Genomic DNA, 19,190 nt, shown 5'->3' on the forward strand with positions numbered 1-19,190 from the left:
CTCAAGCTTACACACTTTATTAGGATACTTTGTATTGACAAAACCCTCTGGCTGACTCATGTAAACATCCTCAGCCAACTTTCCATTAAGGAAAGCGGTTTTGACATCCATTTGCCATATTTCATAGTCATGAAATGCAGCTATGGCTAACAGAACCCTAATAGACTTAATCTTGGCCACTGGAGAAAAGGTCTCATCATAATCAACTCCCGGAGTTTGTAAGAAACCCTTTGCAACCAGTCGTGCCTTATAAGTGTGTACATTACCATCCATGTCGGTCTTCTTCTTGAAGATCCATTTGCACCCTACAGTCTTACGACCTGGTACATTCTCAACCAAGTTCCAAACTTGATTGTCATACATGGACTGTATCTCGCTGTCCATTGCCTCTTTCCACTTGGCTGACTCAGGGCCTGCCATGGCTTCCGCGTAACTGTTAGGTTCATCCAGACCTATCAGTGTCTCATCACTGATAAGTGTATCACCTTCCGCAGTAATATGGAATCCATAGTAATGCTCAGGTGCATTCCTAACCCTTGTGGAACGCCTCAGAGGTACAGACTTGTCAATTGGCTCAACAGGAGTTTCCTCCTCAAGTTGAGTGCTAGGGTTTGAAGTTCCTTCACCACTTGACTCTTGAATTTCTTCAAGGTCAACTTGCCTCCCACTGTCTCATTGGCTTATGAACTCTCTCTCTCGAAAGAAAGCCATCCTAGCTACAAAGACCACATTCTCACTAGGTCTGTAGAAGAGGTAACCAAAGGATTTCTGTGGGTAGCCGATGAAAATACACCTCTCACTTCGAGGTTAGAGCTTATCATGAGTCTCGCGTCTCACGAAAGCCTCGCAACCCCAAATCTTAATGTGGTCTAGTTTGGGTACTTTGCCAGTCCACATCTCATGAGGAGTTTTGGCAACTTTCTTTGTGGGAACTAGATTAAGGATATGGGCGGCAGTCTCTAAGGCATACCCCCAAAATGAGATTGGTAGCGAAGCTCGACTCATCATGGAACGAACCATATCCAACAAGGTTCGATTACGCCTCTCAACTACACCATTCAACTGCGGTGTCCTGGGAGGTGTCAATTGTGAGACAATCCCACATTCCCTAAGATAGTCGAGGAACTCTGAACTAAGATACTCACCACCTCGATCGGATCGAAGCATCTTAATGTTCCTGCCCAATTGATTCTCGACTTCCTGTTTAAAATCTTTAAACCTCTCAAAAGTCTCTGACTTATGCTTGATTAAGTAGACATATCCATATCTACTGTAATCATCAGTAAAAGTCAAATAATAACGATTAGCATCCCTTGTGGCATGTTTGAAGGGCCCACACACATCCGTGTGTATAAGATCCAACAAACCTTCACCCCTCTCACAAGAACCTGTGAAGGGTGACTTTGTCATTTTTCCAAGTAAGCATGATTCGCAACTATCATCTGACTTTAGGTCAAATGACTCTAATACTCCATCCTTTTGGAGTTGGCCTATGCGTTTCTTGCTTATATGTCCAAGACGACAATGCCATAATGATGCTTTATCCAAGTTACTATCATTAACAGAATCAATACACAATACATTAATTCCTAAGTTATCAACCACATATACAGTTTCATACACACCATCACAAGGTAATGCTTTAAAATAAAGATCATTATTAAAGAAAGCATTAATCGAACCAACTTCATTATCAAATGAAAAGGTGAAACCTTGTTTATACAATGCATGAAAGGAAATAATATTTCTTGCTATTTCTGGCGAATAACAACATTTATTCAAATCTAAACTAAACTCACTACTTAGCGATAAAGTATAAACTCCAATCTTGGTGACAGGTAAAACTTTCCTCTTCCCCATGATTAAGTTTATTCTTCCATGCTCCACATTCTCACTTCTTCTTAGTCCTTGCAAATCAGAACGAATATGAATACAACAACCGGTATCAAGGACCCAAGAGTTAGAATGGGGTGAGTTATTAGATAAGATAGTGTAAATACTTGCATGGTTGGGTTTAACTTTCCCATCCTTCACATCTTGCTGGTACTTTGGGCAGTTCCGCTTCCAATGTGACTTTTCATGGCAATAGAAGCATTCAGCCTCTTTAGGGTCAGAAGAAGGAGTGACAAAACCTTTCTTGGTTCCACTTGAAGAAGAGCCATCAAGGGTCCTAGCCTTGGTACCCTTCGAAGAGCTCTTCCTCTTCTTCCCTCTACCTTTCCCAATTGCCAAAACCGGGGCGGAGTTTGGAGTAGGAGTGTTAACAACCGACTTACCCTTAAGACCTGTTTCTGCGGTCTTGAGGAGTCCCTGAAGTTTGCTGAGTGTGACCTCTTCCTTATTCATGTGATATGTCATGCGGAATTGATCATAGCACGATGGTAAGGAGTGCAAAATGATATCTATTGCAAGCTCCTCAGGGAAGTTCACATTAAGCTTCAGCAACCGATCCACATACCTTTGCATTTTCTGCATGTGGCTCGTGACGGATTCCCCGTCCTTCATCATGGTTGTTATGATAGAGCATATGATTTCATACCTCTCTTGTCGTGCACTTTGATGGTATCTTTCCATCAATCTTGGTGCATTTCAAAAGGGTAGAAGTCCTCATAGGACTTTTGGAGTTCCGCTGTCATGGTGGCCAACATGATGCATGCCACTTTTGTAGCATCCCTTTCATGTGCCCGGAAGTCAGCGATCTCCTGGGGAGTTGCAGTGGTCTCATCAATCTCCTTAAGCTCCTTGTCAAGGACATATTCTTTGTCCTCGTAGCGGGTAATCATCCTGATGTTTCTGATCCATTCATTGAAGTTGGATCCATCAAAAGTGACTTTTCCCACACAAGTTCATAAGGGTAAAGGAGCCATTAGGATTAGAGCCAGAAGCAGCATTGTTTGAAGACATCTGAAAGAAGAGAACAAGATTAGTTTAGATATTAAGAGAGTCCTTAATAAAACACCCAAATGTAATATTAAGGCTAGGATCCAATCACAATATATTATAACTTAGAAGAGGTATGCCGTAATCCAAGCTATAACATATTTGAAAGGTAGGTGAATGACGATTCACCAATTTCCACCATGAAAAACGAAATATAAATATTAGGTTTTTAATTGGTTCTTAGAAATTCCTAGATTCTTTTGAGATTCAATGAACTTTTCAAAGGCATGTTTCAATCTCGAGTGTGCCCTCCAAGTTTTGTGACTGGGATACCGAGGATCACAAAACGAGGTGTGAAGTAACCATGCAAATCACTTGGTACCCTCAAGGTTTATCACTCAATCGATGTGCCGGTAAACCACACACGCTCCACCGATGCTATGGTAAACCTTAAGTCACCCTTTACCTACCTTGTTAAGTCCAAGTTAGTGTGCCGGTTAACCACACACGCTCCACCAACGACTTAAACAAAGTGTAAAGTGTAATTTCATGGATTAGCACCTTATTCACATTTTCCTAAAGTAACTAAGATTGGGAATTTAATAAAAGCATTTAGTTACTTTATAATATTCATCATACTTTTAATGAGAATTTATAAGTCCTTGTCTTACCCGTTCGGCTAACGACCCTCCACCGATCAAGGAAGCGGTGGGTGAGAGTGGACACCCATTAAGTTGCCATTTTATAGGCAACAACCTTATACCCCCCTTATAGACCGACTTCGTGAATGAGGCGTACTAGCGGTAAGATGACTTGACGTTATACATATATATATTAGTAACTTATAATATTATAAAGTATATAAGGGTTGAATTTTAACTTTTAAAATTCTAAGGGTTGGAACTAAAGTTTTAATCAAGACTTTACATGTTCCAAAACTTGAGGGCAAGTTTTGTAAACTTCCAAAACTTTTCATTTCTTATAACTTATGAATTAATTGAGTAATAAAAATGAAGACTCTTCATTTTTATAACTCTTGTGTTCTTTTAATGGCTTTAATAAAAGTGAGACTTTTGGTTTTCCATAACTTGAGGACAAGTTATGGACTCCATTAAAACACATTATGATCATGAATTAAACTACCATGAAGGTTACAAACAATTCCTATGATCATCTAATCTTCATAAGTTCAAGAACATGAATATGAACACTTTCAAGAATCAAAAATTACACTTAAAAAAACTTGTAATTTTAATAATTGCCATTGTAAATGGATTAGCATAAACATTACACCATCTAAAACAAGATTTAAAACATCAAAACAGTTTAGGGTAATGTTTCTAGTCCATTTCCAGCAACAAATGTGCAAACTTTCATACGAGCAGAAAACAGAAAAACGATTTTTTTCAAGCTGTTTGCACACAAAAAAAAACAACAAACAAACCTGGCTCTGATACCACTGATGGGTTTTGAGCATTCTAACACTTCCTAAGTGTACATGCAACCCTAATAACCTTGGATCTATGTTTGTCTAATAATCATGCAAAGTTGAATTCCAAGGTTATATTCCTATCTAGCATACGTGGGGAACATTTTTAACTTGAATGAAAGATAGAATAACTTACCTTGTTGTTGATTATGATCCTTGAAACCTTGTGAGCCTAGCACCCCAAGTGTGATGCCTCAAATGCTTCACACAACACCAAATGCAAAGGAGTAAACTTTGAGAGAATCTTACACTTGCAAAATCGGCTCTAGCCCTCTTGTTTCTTAGTGTAGCCAATTTTGGTGGAGAATGGGTTTCTTATATAGTGTTGACACATCTAGGGTTACACCATATAAATCCTAATGTGTCATGACTCTTCATTTCCATGACCCATGGGTTTGTAACTCCCATGGAGCATCCATGGAGCATCCTATGGGTGGAACCCAACTTGATAATCCATGAAGCCTCTTAGGCCACTATATAAGATATGGAAGATTTACATAATCTACCCATATATTTAATTAGTTATCTTTTGATCACTTAATTAATTCTAAATTAATTCTTGATCAAACTAATTAAATAATATTATTAATATATTAGAACTTATAATATATTAATAAACCATAAGTGTTATTTCTCTCATTTTAGTTTATCCAATTGCATGGTGCCATGCAACCCAAATGGACCATGCCGGGTCGGGTCAAGTACATACCAGAAATAGTTATGGACTTAGACACCTTATCCAACACAATCATCTAACAAACAACTCCTACTAGTGGGCCGACATTGTGGCCGTAGACCCACTCCTACTGGAAGGTAACTCACCTCACACTGTTGAAGTCCCGTAGACACAATCCCACACTGCTGAAGTCCTGCAGACTCAACCCGAGCTGCTGGATGACAGATTCCCGAACTGTCAACACCAAAATAACACCCAATTAATAATTGGGTTCCATTACATAACCATGAGTACATACTTTGGATAATTACTACATTACCCCAAGCTTGGCTTTATGCAAGCCCAAGGCCCAATCCATAGGACCAAAAGTCAACTATGAGTCAAAGCCCAACATATGGCCCAATATCACATAATCATAAAGGCCTAAACTATGGCCCATCTATGGCCCGATTTTCCAAATTGGGCCCAAACCCCTTACATGGGCCTTACCCTAGGCCTATTCAATTATTCTAGTCCAATTGCTTGACTTTGGATGGACCATTAATAACCCACTCATCAAGGCCCAACCAACACCACCAACATGAAATAACACCCAACATGAAATAACACCCACACACTACACGGATTTGAAGCAGAACACACGCCCACACAACTCACAGCCACCACCCATGGTGGCTGGTGGTGACGAGGTAAGGCAGCGACGGCAGGCGGCACTCTAGCTGCAGCAGCGACGACACCGACATCCCTTGCTCGGAAAACGAACCCAACACCCACCTGTGGTGGGCGGCGATGGCAGCAGCAAGCGGAACAGCAACGCTTACGGCGACTGAAACAACGTCACTCGAACACGATAGCCCCTTCGGGGTGGCGACCAATGACCGGAGCCGCGGAAACGATCCATACGGCGGCGGCGCGATCTGTAGCAGTGGCAACAGGCGAATGAATTCCCGCCGGCGGTCCTCATCATTATCGGCAAAGAAGTAGCAGCAGTGCACCGTCTCGCCGGCGTCAACAGTTGCGATGGAGGCTTTGGTGGTCCTTGTCGCCGGTGATTGAAGAGGTGAATGGTGGCGGCTGGAGGGAGGTAGACGGTTGGAGGGTGACGGCTGCATAAAATGGTCGATAGGGTTAGGGTTTATTCCCTATATACCCGACGCCTTTAGGTATTTTTTCCATAATGCCACAATTAGTCCCTCCCTTCACATTTTCCTTCAAAGCAAGGCCAAAATTTACACTCCAGCCCCCTGACTCTAAAATTCCTTTCAACACAAGTCCAAAGAAATTGCCAAACAACCCCTAGCATCAAAATTCTATTCATAATTGGTCCGGAAGTTACCTTTTAACCCCCATTTCCAGATTTTAATACATTCGAGTCCCGAAAACAACCACTCTTATCAACTTACTATGACCTTAAAGCTAACTTAAAATAATATAAAATACATCTCGGGGTTTACGGCCATTATTATTTATTTTATTCGTTTATTTATTTATTAAATAAACAGGGTGTTACATTTTTGTTTCAATTACTTAATAAAGTAATTGGTGTAGGCTTAAAATTTTTGACCATTTGGGCTAATTTGTATTTTGGACCATTTAGAAATAACCTGAAATTTTTTAAAGTAGCCCAAAAAAAAAATTTCCGATATAAAACCGCAACATAAAACCAATTTTTCCGAAAAAATTAACACTACCAATTTTTTTTTGAGGGGTATCCTGCGATCCATAATGGATCCGCCTATGATTCCAAAATTGAAGTATGTAAAATTTTAACTTGGTCAATTTCGTTTTGCAATGTTTCATAACAAGTTATCACTATTATTCCACCTTTATATATAGTGGTAAATATGAGTCGGTATGATTAAATATGTTCTCAAGCTTCAAAATTTTCAAACTCGTGTGAGTTAATGTTTTTTCGTCTTTTTTTTTTTATCTATTAAGATATCTTAAAATCATGTGGTTTGCACAAACATAATGCAACAATCATCCAATATAAAATGCTTGTTTTTGTTCGTCTATTTTTGTTTTGATTAGGGATGACAAATCGGGTCATCGTGTCGTGTTTTTGTCTAACACGACAAGACACGACACGGCAAAGTTTTATGTAACACAAACACGACACGACACGATGTCGTATTTTTTATAACTAACACGAAAATGACCCAATTAAAAAACGCCAAACACGACACGACACGAAAAAGATAACATAAAATAACAATTAATTTGTTTAATTAATATTTAATCATATATAAAACGACAAAACACGCCAAACACGAAAGAAAATGGCTAATGCCATAAAAGCCCTTAGGTTTTTAAAAAATTGTCGGTTTTACCCTTTGGTCTCTTTTGTGTTCATTAAAGCCTAATATTTGGACTAATTGTGTCAAAATTGTCATTTAACAGGTAAACAACCGGTTAGCCGGTTACCCTCTCTACTTTCCCTGTCTTCTCCTTCACACACATAAACACACACTCCAAAATTGATTTGCAGGTTTCTCTTGAGAAGCTTTCTAACACAACACACACCAAAATCGATTGAGGGATGAATTATTGAGAAGAACGACTCTATTTGAAGCTATCTTGAACCCCGTCACTTTTTTCTTCATTATTTTCATATTTGGAGTTACTTCGTTTTTTATTTCTATCTACAAATTGGATTTCAAGAAACGATTTTTTATTTCTATCTGGTAAGAGCGTTGTCTACCCAATGAAATCGATCTTGGCATCCCAAATACGAAATGGCTTCAGTTTGAATCTATCTTGAACCTCATCACTTCTTTCTTTATTGTTTTCATATTTGATGAACAGAGGAGCTACCAACACTCAAATTCATTCACCCAAATGGAATTATTGAAATTTCGCGGGTAGCTTTACTAACGTCGTTAACCAACGCATTCCAACTGTTCGATAAAATGCCTCAGTTAGGTTCATCAAGTTCATACTTCTCAGTGGCTGTCGAGATGGCCAGAAAGAAATTCAAGCCAATTACAACCACATTCGACATCAAACAGGCACCATGATTGTTGGGTTTTACATAAGGATTCAGAGATTGTGTAAGTTGAAAAAGACCATGGAAGCTAACGCTTTGCTTGATGGATTCTGCTCGATTGATTCTTTCAAGAAACATGAAGCCTAATTCATATATTGACACATCTGATTCATGGGTATTTCATGAAGGGGAAGTTAATTATCTAGCCCCTTTTCTCTTATACGAGCGTAAGGTCATCAGTTGTACATAGTTGTACATATGCATCATTTTCTTATACCTGTGTGAGAGAAAGAGGGCGTGCTTTGTCATTTTGGAACTTTCTGTTCTTTGTCTCTATCATATACATAGGGCGTATATGTGTATACATTAAGACAATCATTTTTGTTTCCATAAAGATGGTGATGGTTGGATGATTATTAAGAAGGCGTGTGGCTGGGATGACGAGATTTGAATATCGCAGATGGCAGAGATGGTGTTTGTGTTGATGATGTAGAATGGGGATGTTTTCTTTGTTGCAGGTTTTATTGATGTAGAGATGCAAAAGAAAGAAGTGAAGAAAAAGAGCACAATCAATTTCTTTCAATATTGGTGACCGGCAGTTGACTGGGAAACTCCCTAAAAGGGCATCAGTGAAAAAATTAAATCAAATATCCGGCTTTAACGAACATAAAAGAGGCCAAAGGGTAAAACCGATAATTTTTTGAAAACTTAAGGGCTTTTATGGCATTAGCCCCGAAAGAAAAATGCTTAATCGTGTCGAATTTTGAACACGAACACGACATCGTGTTTTTTACACTTGACACGAACACGACACAAACACGAATTCGAATTTCAATTTCGTCCCAATTTCGTTTCATTTCGTGTGTTTTTGTCGTGTCGTGCCATCAATTGGCACCCCTAGCTTTGAGACTTTAAACGGTTCTTTCCTATGTTTGGTAGGAAGTGGTGCGAGACTAGAGAATCCAATGGGCTTGTTCAAAACATCCAATTGACTAACTTGAATTCATGAAATGCATCCATACTATTATGATTTATTTATTCAATTCAAATCCTCACATTATCAAATCATAATAAAATAGTAAATATTTTAAGGTCATGTTTTGCAAAAACAAGCTAATTTATTCTAACTTACGGTTGTTTATCATAGCTTATAAAATATCTTATGAACTAATTTATTAAATTAGATCAAGACACCTTATTGATAAACCAATTTTTTAAACTAAAAGCTACAGAACTTAAAGAAGCAACCTCAAAGATCCATTACATATATTTTTTATGTGAATAATTTAAATGTTTAAGTCGATATTTTCTTTAATGCATAACACTTGTCAAAAAGATAAGCCTTTAGTTACACCTTTTCTAAATAAACGATCGAAAACGATTATTTACTTTAATACAAACTATTCATATAGCACACAAAACAAACAACCACCATTCATTCGGCATTTGTTCTGTACGAAATTTGTATATATGCTGACATTTTTAAGGTCCCGCTTGATAGACATTTATTTTCTAGTCCAAACAGAACTTTCTGTCGAAAAGACTGTTTGATTTGAACAAAAAAATGGACTTTCCCGGTAAGATATGTTTTTTTTTTCAGAAAGCCTCAAAACCATATCTTTCTAGCTGAATGTACCGGAGAAACAATTGTGCCCAATACCTCGCCTCTTTCTTTCTTGGATTATTAATATTTTTTAATTAGTTTTTTTAATCTCTTTTTTATTGGATTACTGTTTTTTACTGGATTATTATATATTAATAAATATTATTTTTAATATATAATATTTATGTATTAATAAATATTATTTTATTTGATTATTAATTTTTTTAAATAATACATTTTTTTAATTTCCATTTTATGGATTATTTTTTATTGGATTTTTATATATTAATAAATATTATTTATAATATATAATATTTATATATTAATAGTACTTTATTAGATTATTAATTTTTTAAATTTATAATATATTATTTAGTTAATTTTTTAAATTCATTTTTATTGGATTAGTTCTTTCTTTTTTGGACAACACCATCATCATCCTAATTTATTTTAAAAAATCTTATTCATCTCACTGTTATCAGACATAAACCGAGTCAAGAATCATACGTTGGGTTATTTAAAAAAAAGAAAAAAATGATTAGAAAGAATAACAACGTAACATCAACTTCAAAAACAATAAACTAAAAACAAACACAATCAGTCAGATGTACAATCAAACATCATAGTTTCTTTTTAGTTAGAAAACTTTCTCAAACACTTTTCTGGATAACAATTATCAAACGGAACCTAAAACAATCAAATAATTCTCTTATTACTTTGATTTACCTCTTCTTCATTTTTTTTAATACAAACCTGCAAGTTTTGAAAGATTGATTTCAGGGCTGTAAACAAACCCAGTGGCGTAGCGAGAATTTTGTTTTAGGGTGGACCAAATAATATACAAAATATGAACGAGTGGCAAAATTCTTCAAACGATAACAAAATATAACTATATAGACATTCTTAACTAAATTGTTTATTTTAAGTTGCACATGATGTTGTCTTACATAATTAAAATAATCTAAAATGGAGTCTAACAGACATAGACAACAATATATTTTCTTCTACTAATTTCAAGTTTTGAATGGAATAGGTCATATCACAATCTTAATTCCTTTTATTTAACAAAAATATATATTGTACATACTATATATATATATATATATATATATATATATATATATATATATATATATATATATATATAACCTTAATTTTGTGTGGGTGGGCCAAGAACCACTCTTGCCCTATATTGGTTATGCCTCTGAACGAACCGGACGAGGTTTGTTCATGTTTGTTTGTTTAAGTTGGACGAACAAATAAACAAACACGAACGGATAAACGAACGAGTTTTCTTGTTCATTTTCGGTGTTTAACAAATTACATTGTTCATGTTCGTTCGTTTATGTTCATGAACATGCTAAACGAACATAAATGAATGAAGATAAAAAAACATAATTGAACATATATAAACATATGATATATTAATATAATCAAACACAATTAATCATATATAAACATAAAAGGAAGTTAGATGAACGAACATAAACAAAAAACATAAACGAACGTTCACGAACATAATTGAACGAACGAGAATTTGTGTTCATGTTCGTTTATTTATTAAATAAACAAAAATAAACGAACTTCCCGCCGAACGGTTCACGAACAGTTTGTTTCGTTGAACGTTCAGTTCGTTTACATCCCTAATTGATTTACCTCTTCTTTATTTTTTAAAAAGGAAAACAATTTTGGTAGGCCCTCATTTAATTGCATATATATCATCTGGGAGGTTAGGTTGAGTACAGTTGCAACTATATATTTAAAGCTGTCACGAGGAAACCGGTGACATCAACATTCATATCTAAGTTGGGAAAAAAGATATTGTTTCCCAATTTGCCACGATTCTACTTCTACCCTTTTATTACATTGAACCTAATGACGTTATTCTCCTTTCAAGTTTCAACACACAGTAAACGTGAAAAAGAGAATAAACTCTCTCTCCTTATTTTCAACCATTGTTATTGTTTGGGTCCTTTCTTTACAAACAATATTTTCGTACAGGACAAAACTATATATTACATTTCAAAAAACAAATAACAAGATCGGCCTAACCGAATAACAATATTTGAATCAAGCAACACGTGGAGTCCTGTAGTACGCTGGAACTGTCACAGGGAAGAACATCGGCCTAACCCCTTCAGACCTAATGATCGGGAATATGATCCCAGACGCACCCTGCAAATTACAAAATGTTACACAAACAGTCCCTCAAACTATACATATTACAAAAACAGCTATAACAATGCTAACCATGATGAGTCTAGCCCCGAGCCATAATCGTTTTGGTGTAGGAAATGGGATAAGCAAACGGCCAACACCGTATATAGCCACCGCAAAGAAATGTAGAAATAGGATAAGTGGACGCGGGTTAAGCCCCGAAAGTAGCGAAATTGGTCCTTCTGAATAAATCCCTCCAAGGCTCAAATAATCAAAACATGCGTTACGCATTTCTTTCCTTGCAGGATCAGGTGATGCACAGAATACCTTGTAAAGCGCACCCGCCAATGTATTTATCGTAGACGACACCGGCTGCAAAACAAAAAGAAAAAAAAAAAAGTTATTATTCCACCAACCAACCCATGAGCTGGCTCACACTGTTAGGTACACAACTGTCTGCTAAATGACTTACCTTTCTGAGCGTGTAGAAGGATTCAAGATAATGACAAAGCATAGACGCATCGTTGAGGTTTCTTAATGGTCTAAGAAGGTCACGAAGCAAGACGATGTCTGATAAAGCGACTGTCATTCCTCCACCGGTTAACGGGTGTCGCATGTTAAACGCGTCACCCATTAAAAGCGCGCCTGGAGTGGGCTGTGGGTCAGCCGGCATGCTTCTGTTTGACATTGTTCTAATGTTTCCTTTATCGACCGCTGCCACAAAAGCATTATATAACTCCGGTGGAATCTGAAAATTTATATATTTAGATCAGATACTGTATCAAACAAAGTTACAGATCATACTGGTCAAATAACCTCTTGATTAACTTAATACCTGTGGGGCCACTACGGTTTTCAGGTAGTTGGCCATTTCACCGTTTGAAATGGAAGGTACTTTTTGTCCCGGGACATCGACTAAACAACGAACCTCGGTGTTGCTAATTGGGTAAAATAAAATCGGTGAAGGGTCAGCCAGAATAACATGTCCGTGATTTGCGTATGGAAGATCGATATTCTCCAACACAAGACCCACAAAGCAAGAAGGTACTTCCACCTATTTCGAGAAAAAAAAAAAAAAGACATTAAATTATAAAGAATCACATACAATATAATATAATTAATAATAGGTTGTATGAATATTGAATAAATAATTAAATATGTATTTACCTTGGGCTTGCAAAGAGAGCGGCGTAGATTTGAAAAGCAACCATCGCAAACAATGGTGAGAGGTGCGTATGCAGTCAACGTTTGACCGTCTTTGGTTTTGTAACAAACACCTTGGACTGTTCCTTCTTTTTCAAGCAATGAAGTTACAGTCCCTTGTTCCAATTTGACACTGTTAAGTAAAATTAAGGGGTTAATTAGTAAATTTAATAATGGAATTTTTTGACTTTTGAGTTATTAGTGGAGGGAAATTAGAAAGTTTACTTTGGAAGAGTCGCGGCTTTTTCCCTCATTCGTTGAATAAAACGACCATTGTGAAAGCTTCTTCCAGATATATCAGAATCGAATTTTTCCAAAGGGTAAGAGAGTTTAGTGTTTTTACCATTCATGTAAATGGCATAACCGAAAACTTGTTGTGCCTCAATTCCATCCACACAATCTGCAAAAAGTAAATAAAATTTTCACTTTTGGATTTAAGATTGTAGGAGTTGATTAAGGATAATGAAAAGAAAGTGGAATCTTAATTATTACCCTGAAGACCCAACTCGATCAATTTTAAATAGCCTCCTGGTTGTAGAAGTTCACCTACTATTCGATCTGGTTCAGTTAAGTCCCTTTCAATGACATGAACTCGACGTCCATCCTGTTTTATTTTAAGCAAAACAGAAAAAGTAAAAGATCAAATTGGTTCTAATATGATGGCATGACAATGCGATTCATCAGGCATCCAGAGAGAAGTTAGGTGGTGATCAAGATTGTGGATTTTTATAATCTTTTTGTTTGCGGTTTACGGGAATTCGATATTTAATTGCATTAATTTGATTATAAAAAAGTAATATATCTGTTCCTATATTCGCTTATTTTGTTATATACTATTTTCCTTTTGGCAATTGAACTTTCAGAATAGGGTAGGTAACAATTAATCTGGAAAAGGATTAAAGAAGATATAAAACTCTGGCAGCAATATTTGACGTGGATTTTGCAAGGCATGTTTTTTATACTATAATATAATATAACTTATCATAAAAGATTGGAGTGTCTATCGAGAATTTATAGCCCAGCATTTACTCCAAAACTATCTGATGCTGAAAGTTCTCAATATTTATTCTGTACATATCTACTGCAAGTGGGAAAATTGAAAGAAAACCGAAGATTTAAGTTTTGTTCAAAAAAATGAAAAGAATCAATTCCAGCGACGAATTAGCGTGAAAATCTATCCAAATACTAGTGCGATACAGATTTTATTTATTATTTTGGATGAATATGAAAGAGTAATAGTAATACTAAAAAAATCGACATGCCATAAACAAACCACACATATAGAAGCGATGAATCTGAAAACAAAAACAGTGTAACTCTGTAATTGAAATCGAAAATTAATTATGCATGATTTTGTTGAAAAACGAGCCGAAATCGTTAATTGAGCGACGTGTACCAAACCAGAACCGTAGAAGCAAAGATGTTTCTGTTAGAATAGAGAGAACCGATTAGAATTGCGCACCTTTGCAAGAGTACAAGCGAGAGCAGCACCGGCAACACCTGCTCCAACAACAATTACGTCAGTGCTTCCATCAGTCTCCGGCGACTGCAATCCATCGTTACCGGAGTTGTTACTAGATTTTCGCCAGATCTCCTTCGATTTACGACGCGTTTTTAGATTCGACCTCAAGCCGTACAACGAAACGATACCGAACAACAATGCAACGGCGGAAACAAGAAGATGATAGTTCTCATGAATCACCGGCGGTAATTCAAGCTCCATGAAAGCGAAAGGCTAAGAAGAACTTGCAGTACTTATGAGCTCGCAGACGAGCCCTTCCTTCTTTCTCTCTCTCTTTCTCTCGAGGCAGGCGTGGTACGTTTGCGTTGGGTAGAGCATTGAACGAACCAACTCGGCCAGCTTTTATAGTGGCCTACACACGTGACACATGAGAGGTGACCTGTACGAATTTTGGTTTCATCATTTTCTTCTATTCTTTTTCCTTATTATTCTATTTATTTTTAATGACAAATTCCTCTACGTTTTATTTATTTATTTGTTATGCTGTTTATTTTTAAGGATTAATGTATAAAAGTCTAAGTTTTTCAGTTTTATATGGTTTTATCACCGTGACGATTTTAAATATGTTTATGTTTAATATTTTGGGTGTTTTTTTTGTCAAATATATCATTTAGCATGTTACATATTGGTTTTCCAGTAACAAAAACCTTCATCCTCCTCCTCATTCACCCCATTCGTCATCTAGTAAATATAGAAGAACGCAAAAATACATACATAACACACAAATACACGCATATCACACAAATCAGAAGCAAAATCATATACGCATTAATTGGGTTTTGGATTTTTCCTGTTTTCAATTTTGAGTTTATGAAGGGACGATTGAAAACACACATACATGGTGTGTTGTTGCATGTGAATTTCAATTACAAAGTAGAGAACGATAAGAAATACATATTGATTGCATCCATCAATGATCCCACACACAACACAAAGCAGAGAACGAGTATTGTTCACATTAAGCATCCATTTCAAATCCTTTGAAATATATATATATATATATATATATATATATATATATATATATATATATATATATATATATATATATATATATATATAGATGTGTGTTCAAATGAAAACATTTCTTAATTTGAGAACAATTTAAACCTTCAAACATATAAAAAAGTTCAACTCCATCCACACCCACCCGCTCTACTGGAAATCTCTTTCTCTCGTTTGAAGATGGAACACCTGAGATCAGCGGACCATCGCCCTAGTCACCGGAATGTCGTCAGAATAACCGATCGCTGCCTCTCCACACCTCCCCCCGCCTCTACTCCTTCCACAGTCGGAAACAATGTTTGTCCGTCTCTTTCTCTCCAACGAGTATGTTTCTCGATCTGGTTCTAGTGGCAATCGTATCCTTATGATTTGGTGGTACCAAATAACCGACCAACTGAACTCGATTTCTTCATTTCAAAGGCATATAACACAAATTCTTCATCTTCTTCCTCTACAAGCCACCATCTCGCCATAGAAATCAGAAGCAGGTAACCCTCTTTAACCAGGCCGCCATGGTGAAGTTGATGTCTACAAACACGATCTATGAGAGCTTCCAGGTAGTATTTTTTCAAGTCTATACACCTGCGTTTTTCAACCTAAATTGACTCAATTTATCATGAAATTCATGAAATTAAGCTTATAATGAACGACTAATCGAGTGTCTAATACTTGATTTCACATAAGAAGACGTTTTATTTGAAAATTCCTGGTATGTTTTCCTGTTGTTGATGAATTACGAACTTGCTTGTTCATTTGCTTGCTTTTGTGAGGAATTATGCGTACAGTTGGATTGTTTTTATTGAGAACAGTAAGCTCTAGGGGATGGATTGGAGTCTATTAGAGAGTTGATTATCACTGTAGGATTTCATGCACACAAGGTGTTTGTCATATTGTCTGAAAGAACCTAATAAGTGTAAAAGTAGCATTTTATGTGAAAATCCATAACTTTGAACCCTTATCAAGCCAAACATTAAGGCCCTTATGTTAAATTGAATTTCACATCTCAATAGCGTAATAAGTAACCAACAATCATGTTAAAAGTGATAGACTTAAGGCTTAACCATTAAGTCCTTAATAGAACACCAAAAGTGATTTAAAAGCTATTATGATCAATTTTCCCAAATCTATCCTCCAGCTTCTAAAATTCGTGCAATTCAGTAAGGACACCTAAAAATCATGAGACTTAGTTTTTTGGAAATCTTAATGTGTCTAGTTCTTCAAACTTTGAATCACAATTCGAAATTCCAATTCTTTAAGGGGTAAAATTGGCAATCTTCTCAAGCTGATCCATGCTGTCACAGATTTCATGCATTGTCTTCAAAAAATCATAATAAATTCATCAAAACTCCAAATGCCAAAATGCCAAAATTCCAAAGCCTATAGTTAGATATGGATGTATCGTTTCCCACATATAAAGGGACTGATGTAATTCTTAGTAGATTGGTACAGTTTATTCCAAGAGTGTTGAATGGTCCATAAAGTGACAACTAAAAGTTACTAACTTGTAAATTTAGTATAAAATAAACCAAAAACCAATAGAACGAGATCTTTATATTTCTGAAAAGATAAAAGGGGGAACTTTACCAATATATTTTTATCAAATTTTAATAATGGGTTGAAAGTTAATAAAACATATCCCAAACAGAGCACTACAATCAAAGAGAAAAAAGGAAATATGTACATAAGTTTTATAAGATTAATACAACAAAGCACAAGTGAAATAATGTTATAATTTTTGTGTAGGTTCCCAGAAAGGAAAGGATCCATCTTGCTCATGCTAGCTAATTTTCAAGTTCAAGAAGGTGAGTTACATTAACTCTCCTATTATGTAGGCATTACTTGTTTTATGTTATTGTTCACGGATACCCTAATCCGGTAGAGTGAACAAGGAAAGATAGAATGTAGTTTGTTTTCTAGTGAGACAAGCAGACAATATTCATTTATGCATTCTCGATTCTTTAATTGTTCTCGTGTATTAAATCATATGTGATTATATGATCTAATCACATATGACTTATATGCACAAGATTCAATTTTTGTGTTTTTGATTCAATAGTTGTTCTTTGTCCATATTAATTGTATGTGATTAAATACATAAAGTAACATATGATTAAATACATGATAACAACTATTGAATTGAGAATGCAAATTTGAATCTTATTCACATAAATCATATGTGATTAGATATGTATAATCACATGTGATTAAATACACGAGAACAACTATTGAATTGAGAACACGAAAATGAATATTGTCCACATAAATCATATGAGATTATGTCACACCCCCAAACCAGAATGGCGAAAACATTCGGGGGCGGAGGACTTTAGGTAAGTATCACAACACATGCAATATAGTAATCAAAGTACAAACAACCATTGCATTAATAAGTATAAGTTTTACATAAGTGTTTAAACATTACATACTCAAACACTAAAGTAGGTAAAGTTGAAGACAAGAGTCGCGGTACGGTACTAAGTAGTCTTCTCAAAGGCTTCCAGAGTGTACCTGTCTACTGGATTCCTGAGAATACAAGTTATTTGGAAAGAGTAGATCAGCATTTAAGCTGGTGAGTTCAAAAGTATTTTAGTTCTGTTAAGTATACCCTAAGTTCTTTGAATAAGTTCACTGGTTTCTCCAGGAAATCCTATATTTCCTGAGGTGATTAACTGATAACCTCAATAGTTTCCCTCTGTAATTACTTAGTTTATACTGATTATATATAACCCAATATCGAATGGACAGTCAAATGGGTGTATCTGCCCTAAGCCCACAACCAAAAAAGGAACAGGAAGTAAGGCGGAAGTCACACATTTCACTGTTAATCGGATATTACTTATGTACAACTCTGATGTAATAACTAAGGAATTATAGAATTAACCACTAAAGGTCTTTTATGTTATACTAGTTTACAAAGATTGAATGACTAAGTTTCATTTTGACAAGTGGTTTAATCCCATAAACCGTTTCCTTTGTATAAGTGGTTTAATCCCATAAACCGTTTCATTTGTAAAAGTGGTTTAATCCCATAAACCGTTTCATTTGTAAAAGTGTTCTTAGTTATATCTGTTCTATAGTAAAAACCTTAGTTTAAATCCTGGAGAGTATTGTATTATCCATAATACTGCCTTGTGGTTTTAAATGTTCAAAACCAGAAGTACAATACTTGATTTCATGATACGTAGCTTTTACTGTAAGTAAAAACTACTGAAGGTATATCTGGTCGGGATGTAATTAACTTTTCTTACTGTTATAAGAGAAGTATATTACTTTGTAATTCACTCGTTGTTTTATCCATGTGAGTTCTATTAACCATACTAATATGACTGATATGCTTGCGGCGACGTTCTTCAGGCGTCGGAACTGGAATGATATTTGACACCCTAGGCCTGCCGGCCAAACTGTAGCGAACAGTAGAGGTGCGAGATTGTCAGTCCCATATAGATCTATACTGTAACGCCCGTGTTTCTAGGCTAGGCATTAATATTGACATAATGGTCTAGGTTAACCTTTGTAACTCATTTAGAAGAAATGAAAAGGAATTATGTGAATTATGTGTTTTATGCTTAATTATTAGGGTTTAATTAATTAAGAATAAAAATGAGCGTCAAAAATTAAATTTTAGATAAAGCCGATATCTATTAAGAAACTTGTAGTGGGCGTGACAAG

The 19,190-nt window shown here is 35.8% G+C and overlaps 1 protein-coding gene across 1 annotated transcript; it reads right to left on the reverse strand.

Annotated features, from left to right (window-relative positions):
* Positions 1 to 11,544: 11,544 nt before the first annotated feature.
* LOC145115294 (squalene monooxygenase SE1-like) lies at positions 11,545 to 14,843 on the reverse strand. Its single transcript, XM_079051564.1, has 8 exons — positions 14,457 to 14,843; positions 13,487 to 13,598; positions 13,220 to 13,394; positions 12,959 to 13,127; positions 12,627 to 12,845; positions 12,264 to 12,539; positions 11,885 to 12,163; positions 11,545 to 11,809 (listed from the first exon to the last, which is right to left on the reverse strand). Exons 1-8 carry the CDS (start codon positions 14,715 to 14,717, stop codon positions 11,705 to 11,707), a joined length of 1,596 nt encoding a protein of 531 aa, XP_078907690.1. The 5' UTR covers positions 14,718 to 14,843; the 3' UTR covers positions 11,545 to 11,704.
* Between the last annotated feature and the right edge of the window lie 4,347 nt (positions 14,844 to 19,190).

This window comes from Lactuca virosa, chromosome 5 (genome assembly GCF_052849685.1).
Source record: "Lactuca virosa cultivar CGN04683 chromosome 5, Lactuca_virosa_CGN04683_v6, whole genome shotgun sequence".
NCBI lineage: Eukaryota > Viridiplantae > Streptophyta > Magnoliopsida > Asterales > Asteraceae > Lactuca > Lactuca virosa.

What these genes read in the sequence shown, in the direction of transcription:
- LOC145115294 (XM_079051564.1), bottom strand. Translation starts at nt 14,717, where the DNA reads ATGGAGCTTGAATTACCGCCGGTGATTCATGAGAACTATCATCTTCTT. An exon ending in GCTCTCTTTGCAAGCCCAAG is followed by an intron (nt 12,846 to 12,958) that starts GTAAATACATAT and finishes TTCTCGAAATAG; the next exon opens with GTGGAAGTACCTTCTTGCTT. An exon ending in AAACCGTAGTGGCCCCACAG is followed by an intron (nt 12,540 to 12,626) that starts GTATTAAGTTAA and finishes ATAAATTTTCAG; the next exon opens with ATTCCACCGGAGTTATATAA.